General features: G+C 39.7%; 1 protein-coding gene and 1 pseudogene across 1 annotated transcript; one reads left to right on the top strand and one right to left on the bottom strand.

The window, feature by feature from the left end:
* The first annotated feature begins 6,883 nt into the window (after positions 1–6,883).
* LOC111888206 (5S ribosomal RNA) lies at positions 6,884–7,002 on the top strand (annotated as a pseudogene).
* Positions 7,003–23,435: 16,433 nt separating this feature from the next.
* On the bottom strand, positions 23,436–23,944 carry LOC111888172 (uncharacterized). The gene is made up of 2 exons (XM_023884300.1): positions 23,812–23,944; positions 23,436–23,743 (listed from the first exon to the last, which is right to left on the bottom strand). The coding sequence occupies exons 1-2, from the start codon at positions 23,942–23,944 to the stop codon at positions 23,436–23,438; spliced, it is 441 nt and encodes a 146-aa protein (XP_023740068.1).
* Between the last annotated feature and the right edge of the window lie 529 nt (positions 23,945–24,473).

The following is a 24,473-nucleotide window of genomic DNA, read 5'->3' as shown; positions in this document are numbered from 1 at the left end:
GACCCAGTGAGTCGGACAGGATGGGACCCAGAGATCGTTGGACTCGGCGAGTCTTGGGGCGACTCGGTGAGTCAAGTCGTGTTATGAGAGTTTTTTGGGTATGGGAACTCAACGAGTCGACGGGGTGACTCAACGAGTAGAGTCAACCAGGAAGGTTGACTTTGACTTTGGCCAAGAGTTAATCATTTTGACTTCCAAGGGTACTTTGGTAATATGGGTATTTATGGAATTGGTTCTTTGGTGGTGCTCAGTGGCAACGATCGTGTTGGTGGTTGGAGCAGGTTGGTCTTATCTTTTCAGTCAGCAATTTCAGGTGAGTTATCCTCACTATATCGACAAGGTCTACGGCACCAAGGCCGGCCCTTTATCGGATGGAAATCCGGATATTGTTTGTTATGTTATTGCTTTGCTAGATCTGTATCGTGGTATTTAGGATGGTGTTATGTAAGTGACCTGGTTAAGGTCGGTACCCGGTATATAGGGTAATGTTATGCTAGTGACCGGTTAGGTCGGAATCCTGGTTAGGATGTTGATATGCTATGTGATCTGTTAGACTGTTTGTCTGGTTAAGGATTTGTTATGTGATTAGTGGTTTTATGCGCACATGGTTGTTTGACGGGGGTTGGGTTGAGGCGGGTCCTGCTTTGTGTTGTAGGCCAACATACCCAGGGTGGAACAGATATTCCAAAGGCCCAATGAGCGGTCCGGATAGGCTGAAGGCCCCAAGAGGCCGGACTAGACGTGCCGAGGCTCGGAGAGTGGACCAGACCGACTAAAGGCCCGGTGTGGGAGGACCAGTCATACTGTAGACTCACAGAGTGGACCAGATGGATTGAAGGCCCGGTGCGGGCGGACCAGTCACACTGTAGACTCGATGTACATGGCTAGACACGGAGGGTGGACCAGGTGGACTGAAGGCCCGGTGCGGGCGGACCAGTCACACAGTAGACCCGATGTGCATGGTTGTTCTATTCGTGATATGTTATGAGTATGTTTATGTGTGGTTGGTATTTTGGGGGTAACTCACTAAGCTTCCGGGCTTACAGTTCAGTGTTTTGTTTCAGGTACTTCAGGAGATCGTGGCAAGGCGAAGGCGTGATCGTACCGCTCCTCATGTTTTATGATTTATGTGATAAGGTTCTGGGGAAATACTATGATGTTTAAACTATTTTGAAAACAAATGTATGAACTTAATGGTTTTTGAATGAATTAAAGTGTTTTAGTTTGGCTCGAATTTTACGGTAGTTACAACATAGGTAAAAATAAGATCTACAACTTTCATTTTGATTATGTCGGCTAATTCTCGACCGATCTTAAATTTAACATTACGAGGAGATTATATTGTTAAATGTCCGCGCAAAATTCATAACTTCTACATACAGACTCTGTTTTCATCTGTGTTTTTATCGTTGAGTTCCTATTAATGAGATCTTCAATTCTCGTTTAGGTCGCATAGGCCAAAAACTGCTCGATCTAAAACTCGAGTTTCGGGTTGTGCACAACTAAGCCAATCTTAGAAAATTCATAACTTCCTCATACGAAGTCAGATTTGGGCGTTCTTTTTTTTTGTATGTTCTCGGTTTAAAATATACTACAACTTTTGTTTAGATTTCTAAGGCTAAAAATCCCTCCATTGTAAATTCACTATTTACGCTTCCTGGTGCCGTGCCGGTTCCGTCGCGAAACTTCAATGAGTCATAACTTGTTCATTATAACTCGGATTTCGGCGTTCTTTATACCCCCGGAATCCTTGTTTCGACCACTACAACTTTATGTAAAGATATCGGGGTTATCTCACACTTTAATTTTGTCGCTTATTTTTATTCTTTATTAGTTATACCTTTATAATTAAGTTATAAGCACACAAATACATATAATTCGCATAATATTCAAATATTTCATCTTTATTACTTCAAAAAGAGTTGCAATAGTTGACCTAGACTATTACATCATCTAAAATGCTTAGCCCTCAAAACCAAACGTTACAACCCAGAAGTAAGTCCAGTTTGTCACAAGTGCGGTGCAACAGGACATTTCAAGAGAAATTGTCCAACAGAGATGACTTACGAGGGAGTTGACAATTAGAAAGGAAGAGACGACAGGAAACCCTACCGAGATTCTTGGTACATTTCGAACGATAAACTCAAAAGGTTGTTATTATTCTAGACAGACAAATCTCAAAAGTACCTAAATATGAAAATATTAGTGTACGTCTAAACTCTTGTAAGGAGTTATAGCCAAAGTCTTTTGGAGGGAGAGCGGAAATTTATGTATAGATCTATACGAGGTTGACACCCCGCACCTTCGCTGTTCGCTACAGCTAGACAGGCTAGTCTAGGGTGACAAATGTCTTTTCCAAACCGAGGGCGCTTGAGAAACGCCAACACAGGCCTCTGTCATGATTAGTATGGTTATAGCGACTCACTAGAATATGTTATATTAACTAGAAAATTATGTAAGGAAAACCTCATAAATAAAATTTGGCACGTTGTGTTGATTGTCCTATACGTGATAGGTGATGGTTCGCATTTGTTGCGTTGACTGTCCTTTCTTTTCACCGTGTAGAATGTCCACAATTGCCATGATTCTTTCTCCTGACGAGTATAGAGTCGAAATACTGTTATTTTACAAAGTAAAAAGCGTAGGACTCTATGGAAAATGATTTTCTACGATTTCGATAACGATAAACTAGAACTTACAAATATTTTATAACAAAAAATGTAGGATTTTATGGAGAAAACGATTTTTCTACGATTTCGATAACGACAAACTAGAACTTACGAATATTTTATAGCAGAAAATATAGGATTTTCTGGAGAAAACGATTTTTCTACGATTTCGATAATGATAAACTAGAACGCACACTCTATTTTACTCAATAAGAGGAACAAGATTTTCAACCTTATTTCTTTTTTGAAAATAAGGGATTTTTCTTGAAATGGTTGACTTTTACTATTTAAAAGAACTATTCTAGGACACCACTTGTTTTCACAAATTACAATACTTTTCAAAGATCACTCCTTATAAGGATGAACAAAAGTAATGATATGCACACATATAACCATGATTTTCAAGGCAAGACTTCAAGCGATTTCATAGAAAATATCGGATTTTCCGAAAGTACAATGAGAACGATTCTAAACAAGTGTAAACGATTTTATACAAAAATGCTTATGAACGCACCAACTTTTTAGTTGACGCTTTTCAAAACGACTTGTATTCTCAGGGATCTCGTAAGCAGGTAACAAGGGACACTGATGCAAGATCATTTAGCTGTAGTCTGAAGTTTTCTACTTATGTATATTTTGTGTAACTCGAAGAACAAATACAATATATAAATAATGTAAGTTTGTTATCTCAATGTATGATGGTTGGATTGCTCTGTTTCATGTATATTCAATTGTTATGATACTGCATAATGAAGTCACCCGCCTCCGGACGTTTCCGCCCTCTGCTCCGGGGGTGTGACATGCCGAAACTGATGTGATATTTGTCACCCCTTGGCCTGCTGGCCAAACTGTAGTGAACAGTCAGGATGCGAGATTGGCAGTCCTGTATAGATCTATACACACAATGCCTGCTCTCCCTCCAGGAGACTCTGGTTACAAAACGCGATGTAACAAGTATATTGCTATGCCGTGAAGTAGTGGTTTCACATTATTGTTATCTTGTTCTTGTTATAGTATGTTCCTTCCTGTTCTGGTTATAATATGTTCCTCCATGATCTAGTTATAGTATGTTTTGAACCCCTAAACTATACCTATTATACTTAGTATGTTTGTTTTGTATTGTCCCTGATTTGTAGAAAAAACTCAATTATCTACCGAGTTATGCTTGTACTTTAAAAACAGAGTTTTATAAATAACAAAGTAACATAACTTAAAAGAGTTTTTGAATTGATTTGATCACTTACCAAAGCATAAGAAATCATTTAATGTGATGGCCATCACAGGTAAATATTTACACAATATCATTGTGTTCAACTTGTATTCCCCCTCTTAAAAGCATTTAAAACATTTAAAAGGTTGATTATAGGAGGTATGAACTCACCTTATGTGGGTGATTCAATTGAAGGTTTGAGTAAGGATGAGAAGTTCCACGAATGAAGTCCCAAGGCACAAACGAATCCTAAATGACATATATTGATACATATATGTATATAACAACTAACATGTAAGGGAAACAACCTTAGGAACTAGGAATCACTCAGAATGGAGTGTTATAATCGCATGTGATTGATCACAAGGAGTTCACAGCCTTGGGAGGGTTTACGGCCCAAGATCCTATGAAGGGTTGATGGCCGTAAACCCTTCAAGATCTTGAAGATATTGAAGATGGTGGCAAAGAGTGATGAATCAAGGCTAGAACAAAGGGGTTGTTAAGGATGAACAAGTAAGGGATGAAATGCTTACGTTTTGGGAGTGAAATGAGAACTTCTCTTGGATGATACTTGAGAGAGAATGGAGTGTTTGTGGCTGGAACTTGGAGAGATGAAGAAAAATGAAGTGATCTCTTATATAAGGAGTGTGGTTCACGACTAGAAGAGTGTTCACGGACGTGAACAGGGTTTACGGTCGTGAAGCTCATGTGTTGGGTTTTCTGGTTTGGGTGCAGCCTTCTGATATCGAGCTAATACTTCAAAACACTCAATCCTTAAGTGTACTAGGCTTAGAACTCATTAGAATGACCCTTAACAAGGCTAAAAGGCAATAGAATTAAGTCTGACTTTTGGTTGATTGGATTGACTTTACAAGATAGAAATTTATGGGTTGTCACATCATCCCCCTGTTAGATAGAATTTCGTCTTGAAATTAGATTTCCTAGCAGTACTCCTGGGGTTGTACTCCTCTGAATGGCAGAATACCCACTCGTAGACCTGGGCAACTTTGTCCTGATGCTCATGATAAGATTCATACCTGGTCCATCTATCACACCTCGTGTATACAAGTCGTATATAATTAAGATTAGTAAGATGGTCGGATGTGCAACTCCGCCCCAGGTCCACAACCAAACAAGGAACAGGAGATAGGGCGGAAACACACATACTAAATCCGCATAATCCTAATTCTATACCACCCTCGCGTATACACTTAATAATGATAGGTAGGCCGTAGTCGTCATTATCCTCTGTGATTGAACTTGATCTATTGGATGAGTGGTAGTTCGGGAAGGTCTGATGAGTATATGGCGACAAGGTTTCAGAGGGCAAGGTACTCCTCGCATGAGTACTTCGGGGTTTAGAAGACAAAAGACAATACTAAGGTCTGGGTCGGGTTATCGTTACGAATGACGAGGGTTTCATTAATTTGTCGATTAATTGGATTTTCGAAACACATGAATTTGGTATGGTGAGGACCACGCCAATCCATGACGAATGATAACAACGGACTCCATATAGAAACAACTGTTAGGCCAATTTGAAAGAAACGTTTGTTATACGATGATGTATCCTGAGTGTGCTTGACAATGTATTTTGTGTAGACTTTCAAGTGCTTTCTATTCAGTTTTCTCCTTGATGTTACCATTGCCACAAATCGTACCGAGATGAGTGACTACTATCAGCGGAAGTGCTTTGATAACTAGTGTCGATACTATTTATTATGATCCTCCTTGGTACCTCTATGATTGCCTGACATATACAAGTTATATATAATTAAGATGAATAAGACGGTCGATTGAGTGGCTCTGCCCTAAATCCACAACCAAACAAGGAACGGGAAATGAGGCGGAATCACTCACTCTAAGCCTGTAAAATCTTAGCTATGCACAACCATGATGTACACACTAAGCCATTATAGTTCACCTATACGGATCTTTAGTTCTCTTTTGAATGTTGTGACTTGTTCAGACGAGTGAGTTATTATTATTACTTTAAATTTTCCCCAAGTTTTAATCTTATATTAAATATAAATCAAAATTTACAGTAATTTTTATTTCGAAAACATACCGCTGTTTGTTGGTGATTCTGGGGTAGCTTCTCCTGCGGTGATCATCAGAACCCGTCCATCTGCGCCTGAGTTCTTCGTTATCGGGCAGTCTCTCTTGTAATGCCAGTCTCACCACAACCATAGTGTTGCGTATACTTGTCTTTTGTAGTATACCTAGTTCGCAGCAATAGTCTTGTAGTAAATCTAAAGTACTGTAACTCTGTTAAAGGTTGCACTGTTGTGTTTTGTCTGTAACGCCTTTTGTTCAAATCTAATGTCTTTAGTTCCCATATGATTTTGACATTATCATACAACTTGAGTCAACTCGATCCTCGCAATACCAGTTTTGTGCGCACATCTTTTTCTCCGAAATCGCCTTAGCGAAGCCATCATTCCAGAACGCCGAAGTACTCATCCATGGAGTACCTCATGTTTCCTATCCTTTCTGAAGAAACCTCAGCAAACCTCATCGAAGTACCACTCATACAGTATGTCAAGTTCAATCCAAAGACCCATATGGTTGATCTATCGCTGAAGAATGTATACATAAGGGTGGTATATAATCAAGGTTCTACAGGTTTAGAATTGATGATTCCACTTTAACTCTTTTCCTCGTTGGGATGTGAGGTTAAAGAAGAATCATTTATTCGACTACATTTTCAATCTTAATTATATACGGCTCGTATACATGAGACTGTGATTGACGAACCATGTATGACTTCTAATATGAACTTCAGGACGGAGACTGCCCAAGATTCCAAGTGCTCACATCGTCATGTGAACAAACTTAGAACCCAGTACGACTCCTGCAACCAGATCGCCCTACAGTCTAAACATATACAAAGATACAAGAACAGTCCGGACAACTTAGCGAACTACTCAGCAACGGAATGAGAAGACCAAGCACCTCACCTTTGAGAGCTCCGGTCTTATTCTTCAAGAAGACAGACTTTAGCGGATGTGATCATACCAACGCTAATGCACCAGATCCCATCAGAACTCCGCAGTTAAACTTGCTTAGGCGAGAGAAGTACTATGATGGGTAACACCTTGGGAAGTCCTCGTGGTGCAAACCTCGACGGGACTTCCATTAGAAATCATTACCTTCTGCCTCGCATAGATGAATTGGTTGGTCAACCGCAAGGAACGAAGTGCATTTCAGAAATGGACCTAAGATTCGAAAATCACCAGTTTCGAGTGTTAGCGAAGGTTTTCCTGAATGCAACCTTCTGAACTCAATGCGGACACTACAAGTCCATAATGATACCCCTCAGATAGGACCAATACGCCCGTAGTATTCAGGAACTTAATGAATAGGGTACGCCATTCTTACTTGGATCAGTTCGTCATTGTCCTTGTAAATGACTTACTTATCTACTCTCGTAGTAAGAAGGAAATCATAAGGAGCACCTACACCAAACCATGGAAACAATGCGATCATAGAAGCTTTGCGCGAAGTTCTCTAAATACGAGTTTTGGAATTGAAGAGTCAAATTCCTAAGACACACTATTAGTGATGTGGAAATTCTCGAGGACCCTTTCAATTTATCAAAACCGTTGAGAATTTGTCAGCACCGAAAGGCGCCGTCGGGAATTCGCCAAATTCTAGGTCTTGTAGACCTACTATAGTAGTCCATTTAGAACTCCTCGCAAATTACGGAACCTCTTACGACTTTGACCCAGAAGGGAGTGGCCCTTGAATGGGATGAGGAGCAAGAGGGAGAAAACCTTGGAACTCCAGGTGAGAGGCCAAATTCTTTTAGAAGTCTCACTCTGGGAAGGCTTAATACGCTTCGTAAAGCGTGGAAAGCTAAATTCAAGATAGTTAGGACCTCCGAGATTCTTGCCATAATTAGCCCTATATATCACAAAATAAATCTACCCGCGAGCTTAAAAACGTACATTCTACCCTTCACGCCTCGAACTTGCAACAAGTATCGATTCGACGAGACTCTTGAAATCCTAGTCTAAGAGATCGAGTTCCACAAGAGCCTCACCTGCATGGAAGAACCATAGTGACCATGGACCGAGAAATCATACGAATGATTCATAGCCGTTTCCCTTTAGTGAAGGTTCGTTGGAATGCCAACCAAGGACCTAAATTCACTTGGGAGCGCGAGCATCAATCGATTAGGAAGTATCCCAACTTTTTGGGCTCGATTATTCATGCTTACTTCCTCTACCAAAATTCTAATTTCGGGACAAAATTCCTTCTAACGGGGGGATGATGTGACAACCCGAAATTTCTATTTTGTTCAACCCTTCACTTCAATAGAAGTCAGAACAGTTTCTACAAACGTTCAAGCTTTTTGGAATAAGTTTGAGTATGTTAGAATTAACCCTTTAGGAGATATCAGGAGAGAGAATGCCCTAGAGTTTATTGTGCAATAATAGAGCTCCAAAAACTTCAGGAGTTTGGAGTTTACAGCCCAACCCTAGTGGTATATATATGGCACTTAGCCATTTTTCACACTTTTTCACCATTTCCAAGTTAGAACTCAAATCCTCTCAAGTAGCATCCAAATTTTCCTCCTATATCTTCAATCTAGTAAGTGATTCTAACCCTTTTAAGTTAGTATATCACTTAATCTAGTGTTTTAACACGCGTCCATCTATAAAAATGTTCCAAAAGGTTAGATCTTCAAGAACACCAAGAACACACACTAGTGTTTTTGGCCTTTTGGTACCATTTCAAGCCTCTATCTTGTAAGTACTTCTATCCTAGAGTATCTTAAGGCTTCTTATACTTCCATATATCAAGAAAACACCCATGAAAGTGAAGATCAAAGGTGTTTACGGTCCAAGATGTTCTTGGACCGTAAACCCTAAAAAGTGTGCCAAAGTGGCCCTAGTCCCTTCTCAAGCTTTGGAAACTAGTTTAGACCCCTTCCTTGATGTGTTTAGGACTTGAAAACATCAAAAAGACTTGAGATCATATGTTTTTACGACCGTAAACACACGGAATAGTGGTCCATGGGCCATAAACTACATATAGGAGTGTTTTGTTGCCACAAACACTTCCATAGACTTATGCTTCACGTAGAATTGCTTCTAATGGCTTGTAGAGTTTCAAAGCATCAAATGGTCAAAAGAACATGAGTTTATGGCCATAAACTCATGTGTTTACGATCGTAAACCCATGGGGTTATGGTCACAAACCTTAAACTCCAAGGGAGTTTACCCTTGAACCCCAAACACAATAGCAAGGTCCTACAGCCCTTAGATGTAATCCTTAGGACTTATAGCACTTGGAACAAGTGTTTTAAAAGTATTAGGATGTCTAATCTTTGTTATTTAGTTGTTTAAAGACTAATGGGTTACATATATGTGATATTATATGTTAACTAGGATCATAGAGTGTGTACAAGTCTTCACTTGACACTTAGCATCCTATTCAGTCAGTTCAGCCAAACCGCTCACTACAAGTGAGTTCATACCCCCTTAATCAATATTTTAAATGTTTTTAAATGCTTTTATGGGGGGATACAATTTGAATCATGCTATTTAGTATATCAATCACATGTGATTAATAAGCAGCATGCAAATGGATTTACTACTCTTTTAGCTGTTTTACCAAACAGATTACTTCAAATGGATTTCCAAAACATTTTTACTCGTTTAGAACTCTTTGTTAAACTGTCTTACATACTGAATGTTTATTTTCAAACCCTGTTACAATTGTGTTTCGAGCAAAGGTTTTCCTTATACTTAAAACTGTTCTTATCAAATAAACTGCTTTCCAACCGTTTTACAAACTGACATCAAGTCATCTTGTCTTAGTTGTTAAACTTTTATAAGGTTTTACAAAACTGCTTTTATACTTTTATATTGTCAATTGCATGCCTATATATGTATAGTTATATACGTAATGTTTAAAGGACTTAGGAAGGCTAGCTCGCTTTATCTCCTTTTCCTCGTTGGGATGTGGCTTTAGGGCATCGGTTATCCGTCTGAAGGTCGTATAAATATTAGTTATATATTATATATACATATATAGACATAAAAGTTCTATCAGTTAATTCAATACCCTTGGGTAGCAAGGGTATACATTCATGTTCATACGTACAAGTCATATTACTAGTAAACTCCAATAGGCGTAGTTCAGGAAGTTACTAATACTATTACTAGAACAAAGAATCATACAATGAGTCAGTTCATTCATGAGTCAATACAGCTAGTACACACAGTACATTTCAATACTTGCTAGATAGAGAGAGAACACACAATACAGCTAGTACACGCAAAACATTACAATACATACAGGCTAGACAGAGGGAGATCATATAATACAGCTAGCACATTCATTACATATACATTCATGGAATTATGTGAGCCATTAAATGGGGCATGGCACTACCTACCATGACCGTTTTTGTATCCAGAATCTCCTTAATTGGGGAGCGTATGAGTTTGCGTATAGATCTATACTGGATTGACTATCCTACACCTTACTGTTCGCTACAATAGGACTTGCAAGTCTACGGGTGCCAAATGTCATTTTTCTTCGACATTGTACATTGTCGCGTTCTATAGTCGGTAGCAGGTTACAGGCAGATCACATGGTACTTTAAATTATGATTAGTTTAAGGTAGTTAGTACAGCAGTAGTTACTTATTACAATACTACAGTACTATAATATTTTCCCATTACATTCACTTCGTGAACATTCACACGATGCACAGTAATGTAAAAGCTATATTTTTGGTTAATTATAGTCGGATTTGGGAAAATACACACTCTTACAAGAGACACACACAGATACTAGATGCCTTGGTAGAAGGCTACTTTTAGTAGGAAACATAGGGTTTCTAGGAAGTTCAAAACTTTTACATACATATACTTCACATACTTACAAATAATTTCTTACAAATTAAGACACTAAAATACTTATGATCTCACCAGCTTTAAAGCTGATACTCTCTTTCAAAATAACTTGTATCCTCAGGTCAACAGTAGACATGTACCGATGCAAGGTTTAGAGAAGATGGAGCCCGTTCAAGACTTATCTTTCATTTTGATTTATACTATAGTGTCTTTTAGACATACCAGAACACTTGTATTAAAATTATATTATTAATGCAATGGATGATGTTGTTGCTTGTTTACTACTATTCATTGTTGTGATACTGTACATGACGTCCTCTGCCCCAGAACGTTTTCACCGTTCCTGGTTTTGGGGTGTGACAGTCGACTGAGTGACTCTGCCCTAAATCCACAACCAAACAAGGAACAAGAAATGAGGCGGAATCACTCACTCTAAGCCTGCAAAATCTTAGCTATGCACAACCATGATGTACATTCTAAGCCATTATAGTTCACCTGTATGGATATTTAGTTCTCTTATGAATGTTGTGACTTGTTCAGACGAGTGAGTTATTATTATTACTTTAAATTTTCCCCAAGTTTTAATATTATATTAAATATTAATCAAATTTTAAAGTAATTTTTATTTTGAAAATGTACCGCTATTTGTTGGTGATTCTGGGGTAGCTTCTCCTGCGGTGATCATCAGAACCCGTCCATCCGCGCCTGAGTTCTTCGCTATCGGGCAATCTCTCTTGTAATGCCAGTCTCACCACAACCATAGTAGGCCTGGTTTAGTTCTACTCTGGGGACTTGGGAGATCGGTTGTGTCGATGCCCTGTAGAAACGGGTAGTGTGCCCCTTCCTGCGGTAATTCATGCATTGCATTTCCTGGTATACTCCGTTGTGGTGGTACTTACACTTTCCACACTTCAGGAGAGTTCTAGCATATCGACTAGCAGGTGCTAGAGTAGGAGGTGTTGTAGTGGCGTATACAGTAACCATTTGTTGCTCTTGCGGGGTTTCCTGTGTTGTTCACTCCTTCCTCTAGTTCCCCGAATTTCGTTTATAGTCCCCTCCCTTTGATGGCTCGAGAACTGGGACCACCACGCCATGGCGGACTCCATGGTCAATGAGTCTCTGGGCCAGGCGTTTGGTGCTATCGAAGGTTGTTGGTTTAGAAGACAGTACATCCCCTTGAATCGGGGTAGATAAACCCCAAATGTACTTTTCTATCTTCTTACTCTCCGGGGTAACCATCCCGGGACACAATGATGCCAGGTCACTAAACCTATCAGTGTAGGTCACTATGTCTGAGCCGACCATGGTATGCTCCCATAGCTCTTGTTCCAGCTTTTGCACTTCACCCCTTGGGCAATATTCTTCCAACATCATCTCCTTTAGGTTCTCCCAACCTATCGAGTTAGCCACTCATAGGGTCAGTGGCTTAACATGGCTATTCCACCATGTTAGGGATCTGTCGAAGAAGGTACAGGCATCAAACTTCACCTTGCTCCCTTCCGGGCATAGACAGATTTCGAAGACCGACTCTGTTTTCTTGAACCATCGCATCAGAGCAATGACTCCCCCATATCCATTAAAGGATTTGGGTTTGTAGTTCATGCTAGGGGTGAGCAAAAACCAAACCGACTAAAGAAAAATCGACAAAACTGCAACCGAAAAACCGAAACCGATACAAAAACCAATGGTGTGGATTTAATTTTTGCAAAAACCGAAGGTCAACGTTTGGTGCGGTTTCTATCCAAAAAACCGATCCACCAAAACCGAACCGCACCTCAAGCGTGCATAGTAATAAATCAATCAATGTATATTATATACATGCTATTTAAAATACTTATAAACGATAATATATTTATTATATGTTTATTTTGTGTTTGTGTAAGACTATATGGGGTGCAAAAGAAATGTTCTTTTGTTAGCTAAACGTACTAATGGATTACACGTAATAAGCTTGTAACAAATTAAGTCAAAATCAACCAACCTTCAATTATTAATTAGTTTCTGAGTAGTCACAAGTTGTATTTTAAGCGACTTACACTTTTTGATTATGTATTTTTTTTGAGTTAAAGAAGAATGATTTAAAAAAAACAGCACAATAAAAGCTTACATGCATATGGTTTTCAGTTCTTACAGTTTTAAAAAACCGCACCAAAAAACATAAAAAAATTGCACCAAATTCTAAACACTGTTTAAAATCGAAACCGCATCGATACAAACCGAAACCGCATTTAAAAACCGAAAAACCGAACCATTGCAAAACCGCACCCAGCGGTTTTAATAATGCAAAAATCGCACCATGCTCACCCCTAGTTCATGCAGTCCTTATACGAACACTCCCTTGGGTGTCTGTGGGTAACTCCGGGGTTAGTTAAGTGGGTACCGCTACCAGACCCACTGGTACTACTTGCACGAATGTGAGTTATAGCGGTTGTTACTGCGGCCGTTATCGCTACTTGGAGAGTAGCAGGGTCGTATTGTGGTGGTGGATTCTCTGTTGTGCTATTGACTACACGCCTTACAGGGCTACCGTGAGGAATCTTTTGCTAAAAAGAATACAAAGGTAAGATGGAAATAAGTCTATAGCAGTGGTTATAAGCTGAAAGCTAAATGACTAATTTATCCTAGTTCTGAGTGCATCTGGTTCTGACTTTCATAGGGTTCTAGAAACAATTCATAAAAGGAATCTATATAAAATAAAGTTTATGAATCAGAAGTGGCTATCGTCGAATGAATCTCTGTGAATTGCATATCTGTTACTGGCTGTATGAAAAAGGAATAATCCTAACACATAGTGTGAGTAGTGTATTCACTAGCTCACTAAGTCATTTAAGGTTATTATTTATTAGTGTGATGCATAGGACGTTTTGGTTTCTTTGGCTAATCCCTCCTTGGAAAACTCCTATTGAATCTCTTTTTGTTCCTCCTTGACTCCTCTGATGACTGTTATGATGGAGTGGTTACATCTATCTGGGTTTGTCGTGCGAGAATGGAAGTGTCTAAATAATCTATGAGATTAATGGAAACATTATGGGGTGATCCTTACCAGTTTCTCCTATAATTGCGCAGTGTATACAAGTTGTATATAATTTAAGATTAAATAGAACTTCGAATAAGTGATCCTACTCTAAAACCATAGCCAAACAAGGAATAGGAAGTAGAGTATAGATCACAAATTCTAAGTCTATAAAATCTCAATTATATAAAACCTTGGGAGTTTACACTCCGAAATTATAGACCTACCAGAAGGGTCTTTTAAATTTTCACATAAGTTATTTATAGTGCCTAAAATACTCCTATAGTATTTTAATGTAATGAACTTGGTATGGTTTTAAACTTGTTGTTGTCTTATAGTATCATAAAATACTCCCATAGTATTTTAACTTTATGTTCTGATCTAGAAATCCTTTGTATATAGAGTTAGGTAAGTTTTAAGACTGTTGCAACACCACACCACACCCAAACATATGTTGGTCATATCTCAAAAGAATATAGTTGATCAGGCTATATTGATCCAAAATATGATTACATCACTATCCAGGTTTGACCGCAGTGTCCAACCTTTAAATACTTCTGTTATGTTCTTCTTGTGATACTTGTTCTAGTATGTATATATGTAAAAGCATGTATCTACATTTTTTATAAAATATTGTTGTATTTTAAAATATACTTTTAGTCAGAGCACTTCGGCCCCATTTCATTTATACTTGTATATCATTTATAGCCTGATATACTTAGTTCACTATAAACAATGCTCTGATACCAATCTGTCACACCCAACAACCGGAAAAGCGGAAACGTTCGGGGGCAGAGGAGGTCATGTTTAGTATCACAACACATGCATCATAGTAATCAAAGTAACAAACAACAATTGCATTAATATTAAAGTGTTTACAAAGTATGCGGTTCACAAAAGATTGACTCCAAAAGTAAATAACAAAACAACACATAAAGCTACTATACTCCATCTTTTGAATCCCAGTGCACGTACCTGCCTACTAGTTTCCTGAGAATCCAAGTTATTTTGAAAGAGTAGATCAACATTTAAGCTGGTGAGCTCGTAAGTATTTAAGTGATGAAAAGTAAGTTCTTTAGAAAAGTTCGCCTGTTCCTCCAAAAAATCCTATATTTTCCGATGTGATGGAAACAACAATTGCATTAATATTAAAGTGTTTACAAAGTATGCGGTTCACAAAATATTGACTCCAAAAGTAAATAACAAAACAACACATAAAGCTACTATACTCCATCTTCTGAATCCCAGTGCACGTACCTGCCTACTAGTTTCCTGATAATACAAGTTATTTTGAAAGAGTAGATCAACATTTAAGCTGGTGAGCTCATAAGTATTTAAGTGATGAAAAGTAAGTTCTTTAGAAAAGTTCGCCTGTTCCTCCAAAAAATCCTATATTTTCCGATGTGATGGATGATAAGTAAAAATGACTCTACAATTCCTTCTATGAGTACTAAATGGATACAAGTAATATACAATCCAGAGTAAACAGACAATCGAATGTGTGAATCTGCCCTAAGCCTACAACCAAACAAGGAACAAGAAATGAGGCGGAAAGCACACATCCCATTGTTTGTTAGATCTTCATGGTATATAACCCTGGCGTATTCATTTGGTACTTACGGAGTTAACTGTAATAGTTCTTTATATTTGATGAAACCATTCTTTAAGAAAATCATATATTTCCTTTAGTAAAAATGGTAACCACAATAGTTCCTTCTATAATCACTTAGTTTATACTAGCTATATATAATCTAATATCGAACGGACAGTTAAATGGGTGAATCTGCCCTAAGCCCACAACCAACCAAGGCACATGAAGTAAGGCGGAAAGCACACATCCAACTGCCTATCGGATGTTAATTATATATAACCCGGATGTATAAACTAATGTATTATAGAATTAACCACTAAAGGTCCCTTAAGTTGTATTGGTTTAATAAAATGTATTAAACCTTTTACTGAAAAGTTTCTAGTTTAGCCTACTAAATCTTCTATCTGAAAAGTATGTTTTTGTACTAGAAAGCAGTATACTGAATTTGTATGTTATGACCTGACCCATACATGTTACTCCCTATGATTTCTAGGAGTATACAGGATATATATATATATATATATATATATATATATATATATATATATATATATATATATATAGCTAAAATCGAATATATATTAGACTAGGTGAATCTGCTCTAAGCCCACAACCAAACAAGGAACAAGACATGAAGCAGAAAACACACATCCTACTGTCTATCGGACCCGATTAATATATATCCCTGATGTATCTACCAACGAATCATAAAGTTAACATTATAGGCCCCCTTCTAACTGAATGTACTAACACTCAACTGTTCTGTTTGTCTTTTATAATGATGTATGTTTACCAAGTTTAAGACTATCTTTACTAGAAAATAGTTTGCATTACCTTTTATGTGAGAAGATCACTATATGAATGTAATGGGAAAATGAAAGTGTACATTAATGTGGTATAAATTAATTACTGAAGCACTAACTGCCTTAAAACCAATTTGTTAATTAAGGTTAAAATGTGAGGTGGTTATAACCATACTGATTGATGTTTAACACGACGACCTGCTGGCGCCGAAACTGATGCGACATTTGTCACCCCTTGGCCTACCGACCAAAATGTAGTGAATAGTCGGGATGCGGGATAGTCAGTCCCGTATAGATCTATACACACAATTCCCGCTCTCCCTACAGGAGACTCTGGTTACAAAACGCGATGTAACAAGTATATTGCTATGCCGTGAAGTAGTGGTTTCACATTATTGTTATCTTGTTCTTGTTATCGTATGTTCCTTCCTGTTCTGGTTATAATATGTTCCTCCATGATCTAGTTATAGTATGTTTTGAACCCATGAACTATACCTATTATAGTTTACTAATATCTTTGTTTTGTATTGTCCCTGATTTGTAGAAAAAACTGGATTATCTACCGAGTTATGCTCGTACTTTAAAAATAGAGTTTTATAAACAACAAAGTAACATAACTTAAAAGAGTTTTTGAATTGATTTGATCACTTACCAAAGCATAAGAAATCATTTAATGTGATGGCCATCACAGGTAAATATTTACACAATATCATTGTGTTCAACTTGTATTCACCATCTTAAAAGCATTTAAAACATTTAAAAGGTTGATTATAGGGGTATGAACTCACCTTATGTGGGTGATTCAATTGAAGGTTTGAGTAAGGATGAGAAGTTCCACGAATGAATTCCCGAGGCACAAACGAGTCCTAAATGACATATATTGATATATATATATATATATATATATATATATATATATATATATATATATATATATATATATATATAATTAGTGTATATAACAACTAACATGTAAGGGAAACAACCTTAGGAACTAGGAATCACTCAGAATGGAGTGTTAGAATCACATGTGATCGATCACAAGGAGTTCATGGCCAAACTGTAGGAGTTCATGCTCTTGGGAGGGTTTACGGCCCAAGATCCTATGAAGGGTTTACGGCCATAAACCCTTCAAGATCTTTAAGAACTTGAAGATGGTGGAAAAGAGTGATGAATCAAGGCTAGAACAAAGGGGTTGTTAAGCATGGACAAGTAATGGATAAGATGCTTACGTTTTGGGAGTGAAATGAGAGCTTTTCTTAGAGGATACTTGAGAGAGAATGGAGTGTTTGCGGCTGGAACATGGAGAAATTGTAACATCCAGATTTCTAGGTATCATATTTTAATTGTTTAATTTGAGTTATGAGGAGGGACTCGACGAGTTGACTCTCAGGCTCGCCGAGTAGGATCGCGATTGCTGACTGGACTAATGAACGGACTCAACGAGTCGATGGGTGGACACGATGAGTCCGCGCTGATGTCAGAAACCCTAAATTTTTGAGCATGTGCCCTATTTAAGGGACCGTATAGCCCTCATTTGCGACTACCAGTCCAGAGAGAGAAACCCTAGAGAGCTTGAGCGAGTTGTGTGTGTGTGTGAGAGAGAGAGAGAGAGAGCCATTTTGATCCCTTTTTGTTGTGTTTTTGCAAAGAAGAAGGTGTTTCCAGCAAGAGAAGGTCAAGGGGATTGTGATTCTGTGGTTTTCAAGCTTGGGTCTTCATTATTGAGGTATTAAACGGGTTCCTTCTTCTATTTTGTGCAAATCCTTGAATCTAGGGTTTTTTTACCCTTTATTGGCTTGTATTGATGCATATGTTGTCCCTCTTAGTGTTAGACTCTGGATCTGGACCTTTAGAGGTCTAGAGAGCATTATCTATCCAGCTTTATGTTGTTCCATGGAGGAAATGAACCTAGGATGCCATTTTAGAAGCCATTTCACCAAAAGAAGCTTTGTATGTGTTGCATGCGTTGCATGAGTGTCAAGATTTGACCTTTACGTGATTATTGGACATGAGGAAGTCAGATCTATAGGTTAGAGAAGCAGATATGACCTTAGAAGGTTGATTTGGTGATTGTCATGGAAGAAACCCGCCGAGTCCATAAGGGGACTCGACGAGTTGAGTCGGGTTGCCCCGCGACTCGTGTCCGGATGTAGCCCATCGAGTGGAAGGTTCACTCAACGAGTCGAGTGAGGTTTAGAAAGATCCAGAGTACACGCTTGGACTCGCCGGGTCACCTATGTGCACTCGACGAGTCTGGTTAAAGTTTGACCGTTGACTTTCGTTGACTTTTAGGGTTGGTTCAACACCTGGACTTTTGGACCATTAGAAGGGTAAAATGGTCTTTTAGCCTTCTGAGAGAACATTGGAACAAACTAGTATAGCCTGGAGAGCCGTTATTGATTTGAGATGATTGCTTATATGTTTAGGCGGGGTTAGGTCATTGTTACGAGGTTCAGGGATACCGAGCACGTGAGTTACTATACAGCATGTGAGGTGAGTCTTCTCACTATACTTTACCTAGAGTAATAACTATGTGTGACCGGAAGGTCTTATATGTTATTCGAAGTATGTGATAAGTGTTACTATGTGATATGTATGTGCTATGTTATGTTATGAGTACCATGATATGGACCGGAAGGTCAACAGAGTATGGACCAGAAGGTCAAGATGATGAGGACCGGAATATCATACGGGTAGGGCCGGAAGGTCTACCAGAGTTGGGATGGAAGTCCCCTGAGACACATGGATCGGAAGATTCCATAGAGTTATGGCCATGAGTGACGTATGTGTGGTATGTGGTATTTTAGGGAACTCACTAAGCATTTATGCTTACAGTGTTATGTGTTATGTGTTTCAGGTACTAGCGATGATCGTGGGAAGGCGCCGGCATGAGCAGTACACACTAGCAGGAGATTTGTTTTTTGATCTTGGGATATGTTTTTATCGTGATGACATTTGTTAAAGTTGAGAATTTGAGATGATTTTTAAGTTATATGAAAATTGAAAAATTGTTTTGAAAATTCACGTTGTTATAGAAATGAAGGAAAATGAAGTGATCTCTTATATAAGGAGGGTGGTTCACGGCTAGAAGAGTGTTCACGACCGTGAACAGGGTTTATGACCGTGAACCTCATGTGCTGGGTTTTCTGGTTCGGGTGCAGCCTTCTGATCTCGAGCTAATACTTCAAAACACTCAATCCTTAAGTGTGCTAGGCTTGGAACTCATTAGGATGACCTTAACAAGGCTAAAAGGCAATAAAATTAAGTTTGACTTTTGGTTGATTGGATTGACTTTACAAGATAAGAATTTATGGGTTGTCACACAATTTGTCCAAAGGCCCATATTTCAAAAATAATCATGCAAGGGCCATTATGGCCTAATTTTCAAAATTTGGCCCAAACCCTTCATGGACCTTAACCTAAGGACAAAAAATATTCTTAGCCCCAAAACAATATTCTGATGGCCCAAAATAAAGCCCTAGATTCCTAAAGTCCAAAATGAAGCCCAAAACCGCAAAGCCTATCTTGCGCAGGCCACTGCTGAGTACGAGCTTGTACACCCATCGTACTTCCCCGAATGGCCAACTTTCTATTTCCAGCTCTTAACCAATTAAGACCTCTACCCAAACTCAGATCTGACTTCCTTAAGATGGTTAATCACATAAAGTAGCCAACTTTACTTGCACCTTTAAGCTTGAGGAACTCTCTAAACATCTAGATCTATAAGATTTAGCTACTAAAATAGTCTTAACCCATCAAGACCAACCAAAAAGGGACAAAGAAGCATAAAACCATCACATGAAGAGTTCTAAGCAATAAGAAGACAAGGTATGAACTTTATACCTCAAAAGTCACCAAAAGATGGAGCTAAATCTGGATCGCTAGGCTTCCTTCCAATAAATGAGTCTTCCAAATTCTTCTTCTAACACTTCAAGGAGCACAAACAACCAAAAATCAAGGCCAAGGTTTAAGAACACTCAACGAGGATATTAGGGCTCGAGATTAGGGTCTTAGGACAATGGAGGTTGATAAAGAGGCCAGACCTAGGGACTTAAGGAGCTTATATAAGGTGCAATACCCTAAAATTAGGGTTTCATTAAACCATCGTACGCCCAACATACGTGGCCTCAGTACCACGATCAAAACCCACTTAGTACGCTAAGCATACCATGTGGTACGCCCCACGTACTAACCCCAAGGACCAAAATTGCAATAATTAAATACAAAGGGGCTAAAAAGGAACATACCCAAATCCAAGTATTAGAATTCTCCCCCACTTGAATCAGACTTTGTCATCGAAGTTCGCTGCCCCAAATAATTCCACATAGTAGTCCCTCATCTTATCTACTGGCTCCCAAGTCCACTTTGAATCCTTGTGGTGTTGTCATTGCACCTTCACCAACTCTACAACCTTGTTCTTCAAGGTTTTTGTCTTCCGATCTAAATCGCCACCGGTCTCTCAATATAATTCAAGCAACCATCCACCTGAATATCATCCATTGGTACCACTGCGGAATCATCCACTAAGCACTTCTGCAGCTGAGAGACATGAAATGTGTTATAAATCAGACTAAGCTCATCCGAAAGACCCAAACTAAGAGCAACCTGACCCACGCTGACCAAAACCCTAAAAGAACCGATATACTTGGGGCCCAACTTGCCCCGCTTCCTGAACCAGATAATACTTTTCCAAGATGACACCTTCAAGAGAACCATATCCCCCACTTGGAACTCTAAATATGATCGGCGCCTGTCAGCATAACTCTTCTGCCGACTCTGCGCTATCTGGATCCTTATCTGAACCTGCTGAATCAGCTCAATGGTCTTGAGTACCACCTCGATACTCCTCATAACCTGCTGATGGACCTCCCCCCAACAAATCAGGGTCCTACACTTCCTCCTGTAGAGCATCTTGAAAGGAGGGCGATAAATGTTGGTGTGATAACTATTTTTATACGAAAAATCCATAGACGGAAGATACGTATCCCAACTCCCATCAAAATCCAATACACACGCCTGCAACATATCCTCTAGGGTTTGAATAGTCCGCTCACTCTGACCATCAGTCTGCAGATAGAATGATGTGCTAAAAAGAAGACGAGTGACCAACTCATCAAGGAACCTCTTCCAAAACCTAGAAGTAAAATAAACATCTCCATCTAACACCACCAAAACCGGCACCCCATGGCGCACCAGAACCTCCCTGATATAAATCTCAGTCAACTTCTCTGCAGAAATACTCTCCTGAATCGGAATGAAATACACGCTCTGGTCAACCGATCCATGATGACCCAGATCAAATCCACTCTAGACGCAGTCCGCAGAAACTTCGTGATGAAATCCATAGTAATATCCTCCCATTTCCATATGGGAATCTCCAACAACTACATCTTGCCGTGAGGTCTCTAATGCTTGGCCTTGACTTTCTTACAAGTCAAACACCGTTCCACATACCAATAATCAGGACGAAGATCCTTATACATCTTTGTCGCCTCGAGATGAATTTAGAACTTAGATTTGTGCGCCTCCTCCATCAAAACATGGCACGCACTAACCAAATACAAAACCCAAACCTGCCGATGGAGAGTCAGCAACCCACGACTATCATAATCAAAGGAAGCCACCTGAACCACAATACACTCACTCTTCCGATGCTCTTCCTTCATAGCCTCAACCTGAGCCTCACGAATCCACTCCAAAAATGGAGTAATCACGATCATCCTCAAACATATGTCTCTGATAGGAGTTGCAACTGCCTTACAGTTGAGAGCATCGACCACCACATTGGGCTTCGTCGGGTGATAAAGGATATCACAATCATTATCCTTCACCACATCCAACCACCGGCGTTGCTTCATATTCAGATTCGGCTGATTCATCAATTACCTCAGGATCTTGTGATTCATGTAAATTGTACAACGGATCCCATAGAGTTAATGCTGCAAAATATTGAGGGAGAAAACCACAACCCCGATCTCCAAATCATGGGTCGGATAATTCGCCTCATGAGGCTTCAACTGCCTCTAAGCATAAGTGATCATGCGACCCCTCTTCATCAACACTGTCCCCAATCCTGTGATCGACGCATCACAATAAACCACAAAATCCTTGACACCCTCTGGTAGGGTTAGAATCGGTGCCTCGCACTACTGTTGTCTCAAAGTCTCAAAAGATGCCTGCTTCTCAGGCCCCCTATGAAAAGTAATCGTCTTCTTTGTCAACTGAGTAAAAGGAATAGCTATCTTAGAGAAATCCTAGATGAATCTCTGATAATAACCCGCCAAACCAAGGAAACTCCAAATCTCAAATGGATACCTCAGAACCTACTACTGCATCACGACCTCAACCTTGGTCGGATCAACCAGAATACCATTCTGGTTGATAAGGCAACCTAGAAACTGCACCTCGCACTACCAGAACTCACACTTGGAGAACGTTGTGAAAAGTATCTCCCTCCTCAATGTCTCCAACACTTCCCTCAAGTGCTCCTCGTGCCGCTCCTGAGTCTTGGAATAAACCAAGATATCATCAATAAATAAAATCACAGACAGATCCAGCATCGGCCTGTACACGCGGTTCATGAGATCCATGAACGCGGCTGGAGCATTGGTGAGCCTAAAAGGCATCACCACGAACTCATAATGACCATAACAAGTCCGAAAAACTATCTTCTGTACGTCCTCATCACTAACCCTCATTTGATGATAAACCGATTTCAAATCAATCTTGGAAAACAAAGATTCACCTTGAAGCTGGTCAAAAAGATCATCAATCCTCGGGAGTGGATAACGATTCTTCACCGTTACTTTATTCATCTCCCGGTAGTCAATGCACATATGATGACACCCATCCTTTTTTTTCACAAACAAGATTGGTGCTCCCCATGGCGAATTGCTCGGTCTGATGAATCCATTGTCTAACAGCTCCTGTAGCGGTGTAGAAAACTCTTGCATCTCGGGAGGAGCCAACCGATATGGTCCTTTGGTTATCGGAACCACACCTGGAACCAGATCAATCCCGAACTCAACCTGTCTCTTCGGAGGAACCCCATGCAAATCCTCCGGAAATACATCTGTGTAATCCCACATAATAGGTACATCATCCACGATCGCCTAACCCTTATCCTGGGTATCCATAAAATAGGCGACAAATCCAGAACAACCCTGCTGAAAATAACGTTTGACCCTCACTGTTGAGCACAAAATCAGCCCATGCTGAGATTTCTCCCCATGAACCACTAAATCTTCCCCACTTGGGGTCCGAACCTGAACTAACTACTGCTCACAATCGATCACTACCCCATTAGGGTTCAACCAATCCATACCCACAATAACCTTGTTCCCACGCAAAGGAATGAGAACCAAATCGGCCGGATACTGCTCGCTGGATAAATGAAGAGTACAACCCCGATGAACCCTTACAACCCGAACATATCGATCATCTGCAATCTCGACATCTAACGGACAATCCAGCTCCCTCGGAGCTCCAACAAACCTCTTTCTAAGTGCAAGCGACACAAAGGACCGGCTAGCCCCTGAATCAAACAATACAAATGCAGAAATACCGCTCACTAGGAACGATCCTAAAATAAAACACATAAATATGGCAGAAAAAATAATATAAATAAAGAGATAAGGAGAAGATACAAACCTGTCACCACGTCGGGAGCTGCACGAGCCTCCTCAGCTGTCAGTTGAAAATCCTTGCTCTTTAGCACAGGTGCATCTGTCCGGCCTTGGTGACCATTAGTAATCTGAAGAGTTGTAGGAGCGCGTGCTGACATCGGTCCTGCTATAGCCAAACTTTGACAATTGGCCTTCTTGTGGCCCCTCTGATTGCAATGGAAGCAAATCAGATCAGATACCAGGATAGAGGTGGTAGTAGCAGTGCAATCCCTACTAATATGACCAGTCCAACCGCACTTGAAGCAGCCAGACCCACCCACCCTGCACGCCCCATCGTGTATCTTGCCACACTTGCCACAGCGGCCCCGATACTGCTGGCCTTTCCTTATCGCATCAACAACATTGGGCCTCTTGCCCGAACCCCTAGATACCCGAACCTCATTTGGCTTCCTTTTCTTCTCCATTTCGAGATCAATCTCTCTCTAGCCCTTGCTATCATACCCTCCATCGTCTTACAGCTGGATCGGCTCACAAACTGCCGAATGTTACTCCTCAACATCTCATGATATCTAGCCTTCTTCATCTCCTCATCTACTACATACTGCAAAACCAAAAATTCCCTATCCTGGAACATCGAGGTGATCTCAGCCACCGTCTAAGTAGTCTGGAGGAGATCCTGAAACTCTC

This window comes from Lactuca sativa, chromosome 9 (assembly GCF_002870075.4).
Source record: "Lactuca sativa cultivar Salinas chromosome 9, Lsat_Salinas_v11, whole genome shotgun sequence".
In the NCBI taxonomy this organism is placed as follows: domain Eukaryota; kingdom Viridiplantae; phylum Streptophyta; class Magnoliopsida; order Asterales; family Asteraceae; genus Lactuca; species Lactuca sativa.
This window is presented reverse-complemented; position numbering and strand designations above follow the sequence as displayed.

Excerpts from the sequence above, each read along its gene's own strand:
- LOC111888172 (XM_023884300.1), bottom strand. The coding sequence starts at position 23,944 with ATGTCAGCACGCGCTCCTACAACTCTTCAGATTACTAATGGTCACCAA. Across the intron at positions 23,744-23,811 it reads AGCTCCCGACGTGGTGACAG|GATCGTTCCTAGTGAGCGGT; the intron begins GTTTGTATCTTC and ends GTTTTATTTTAG.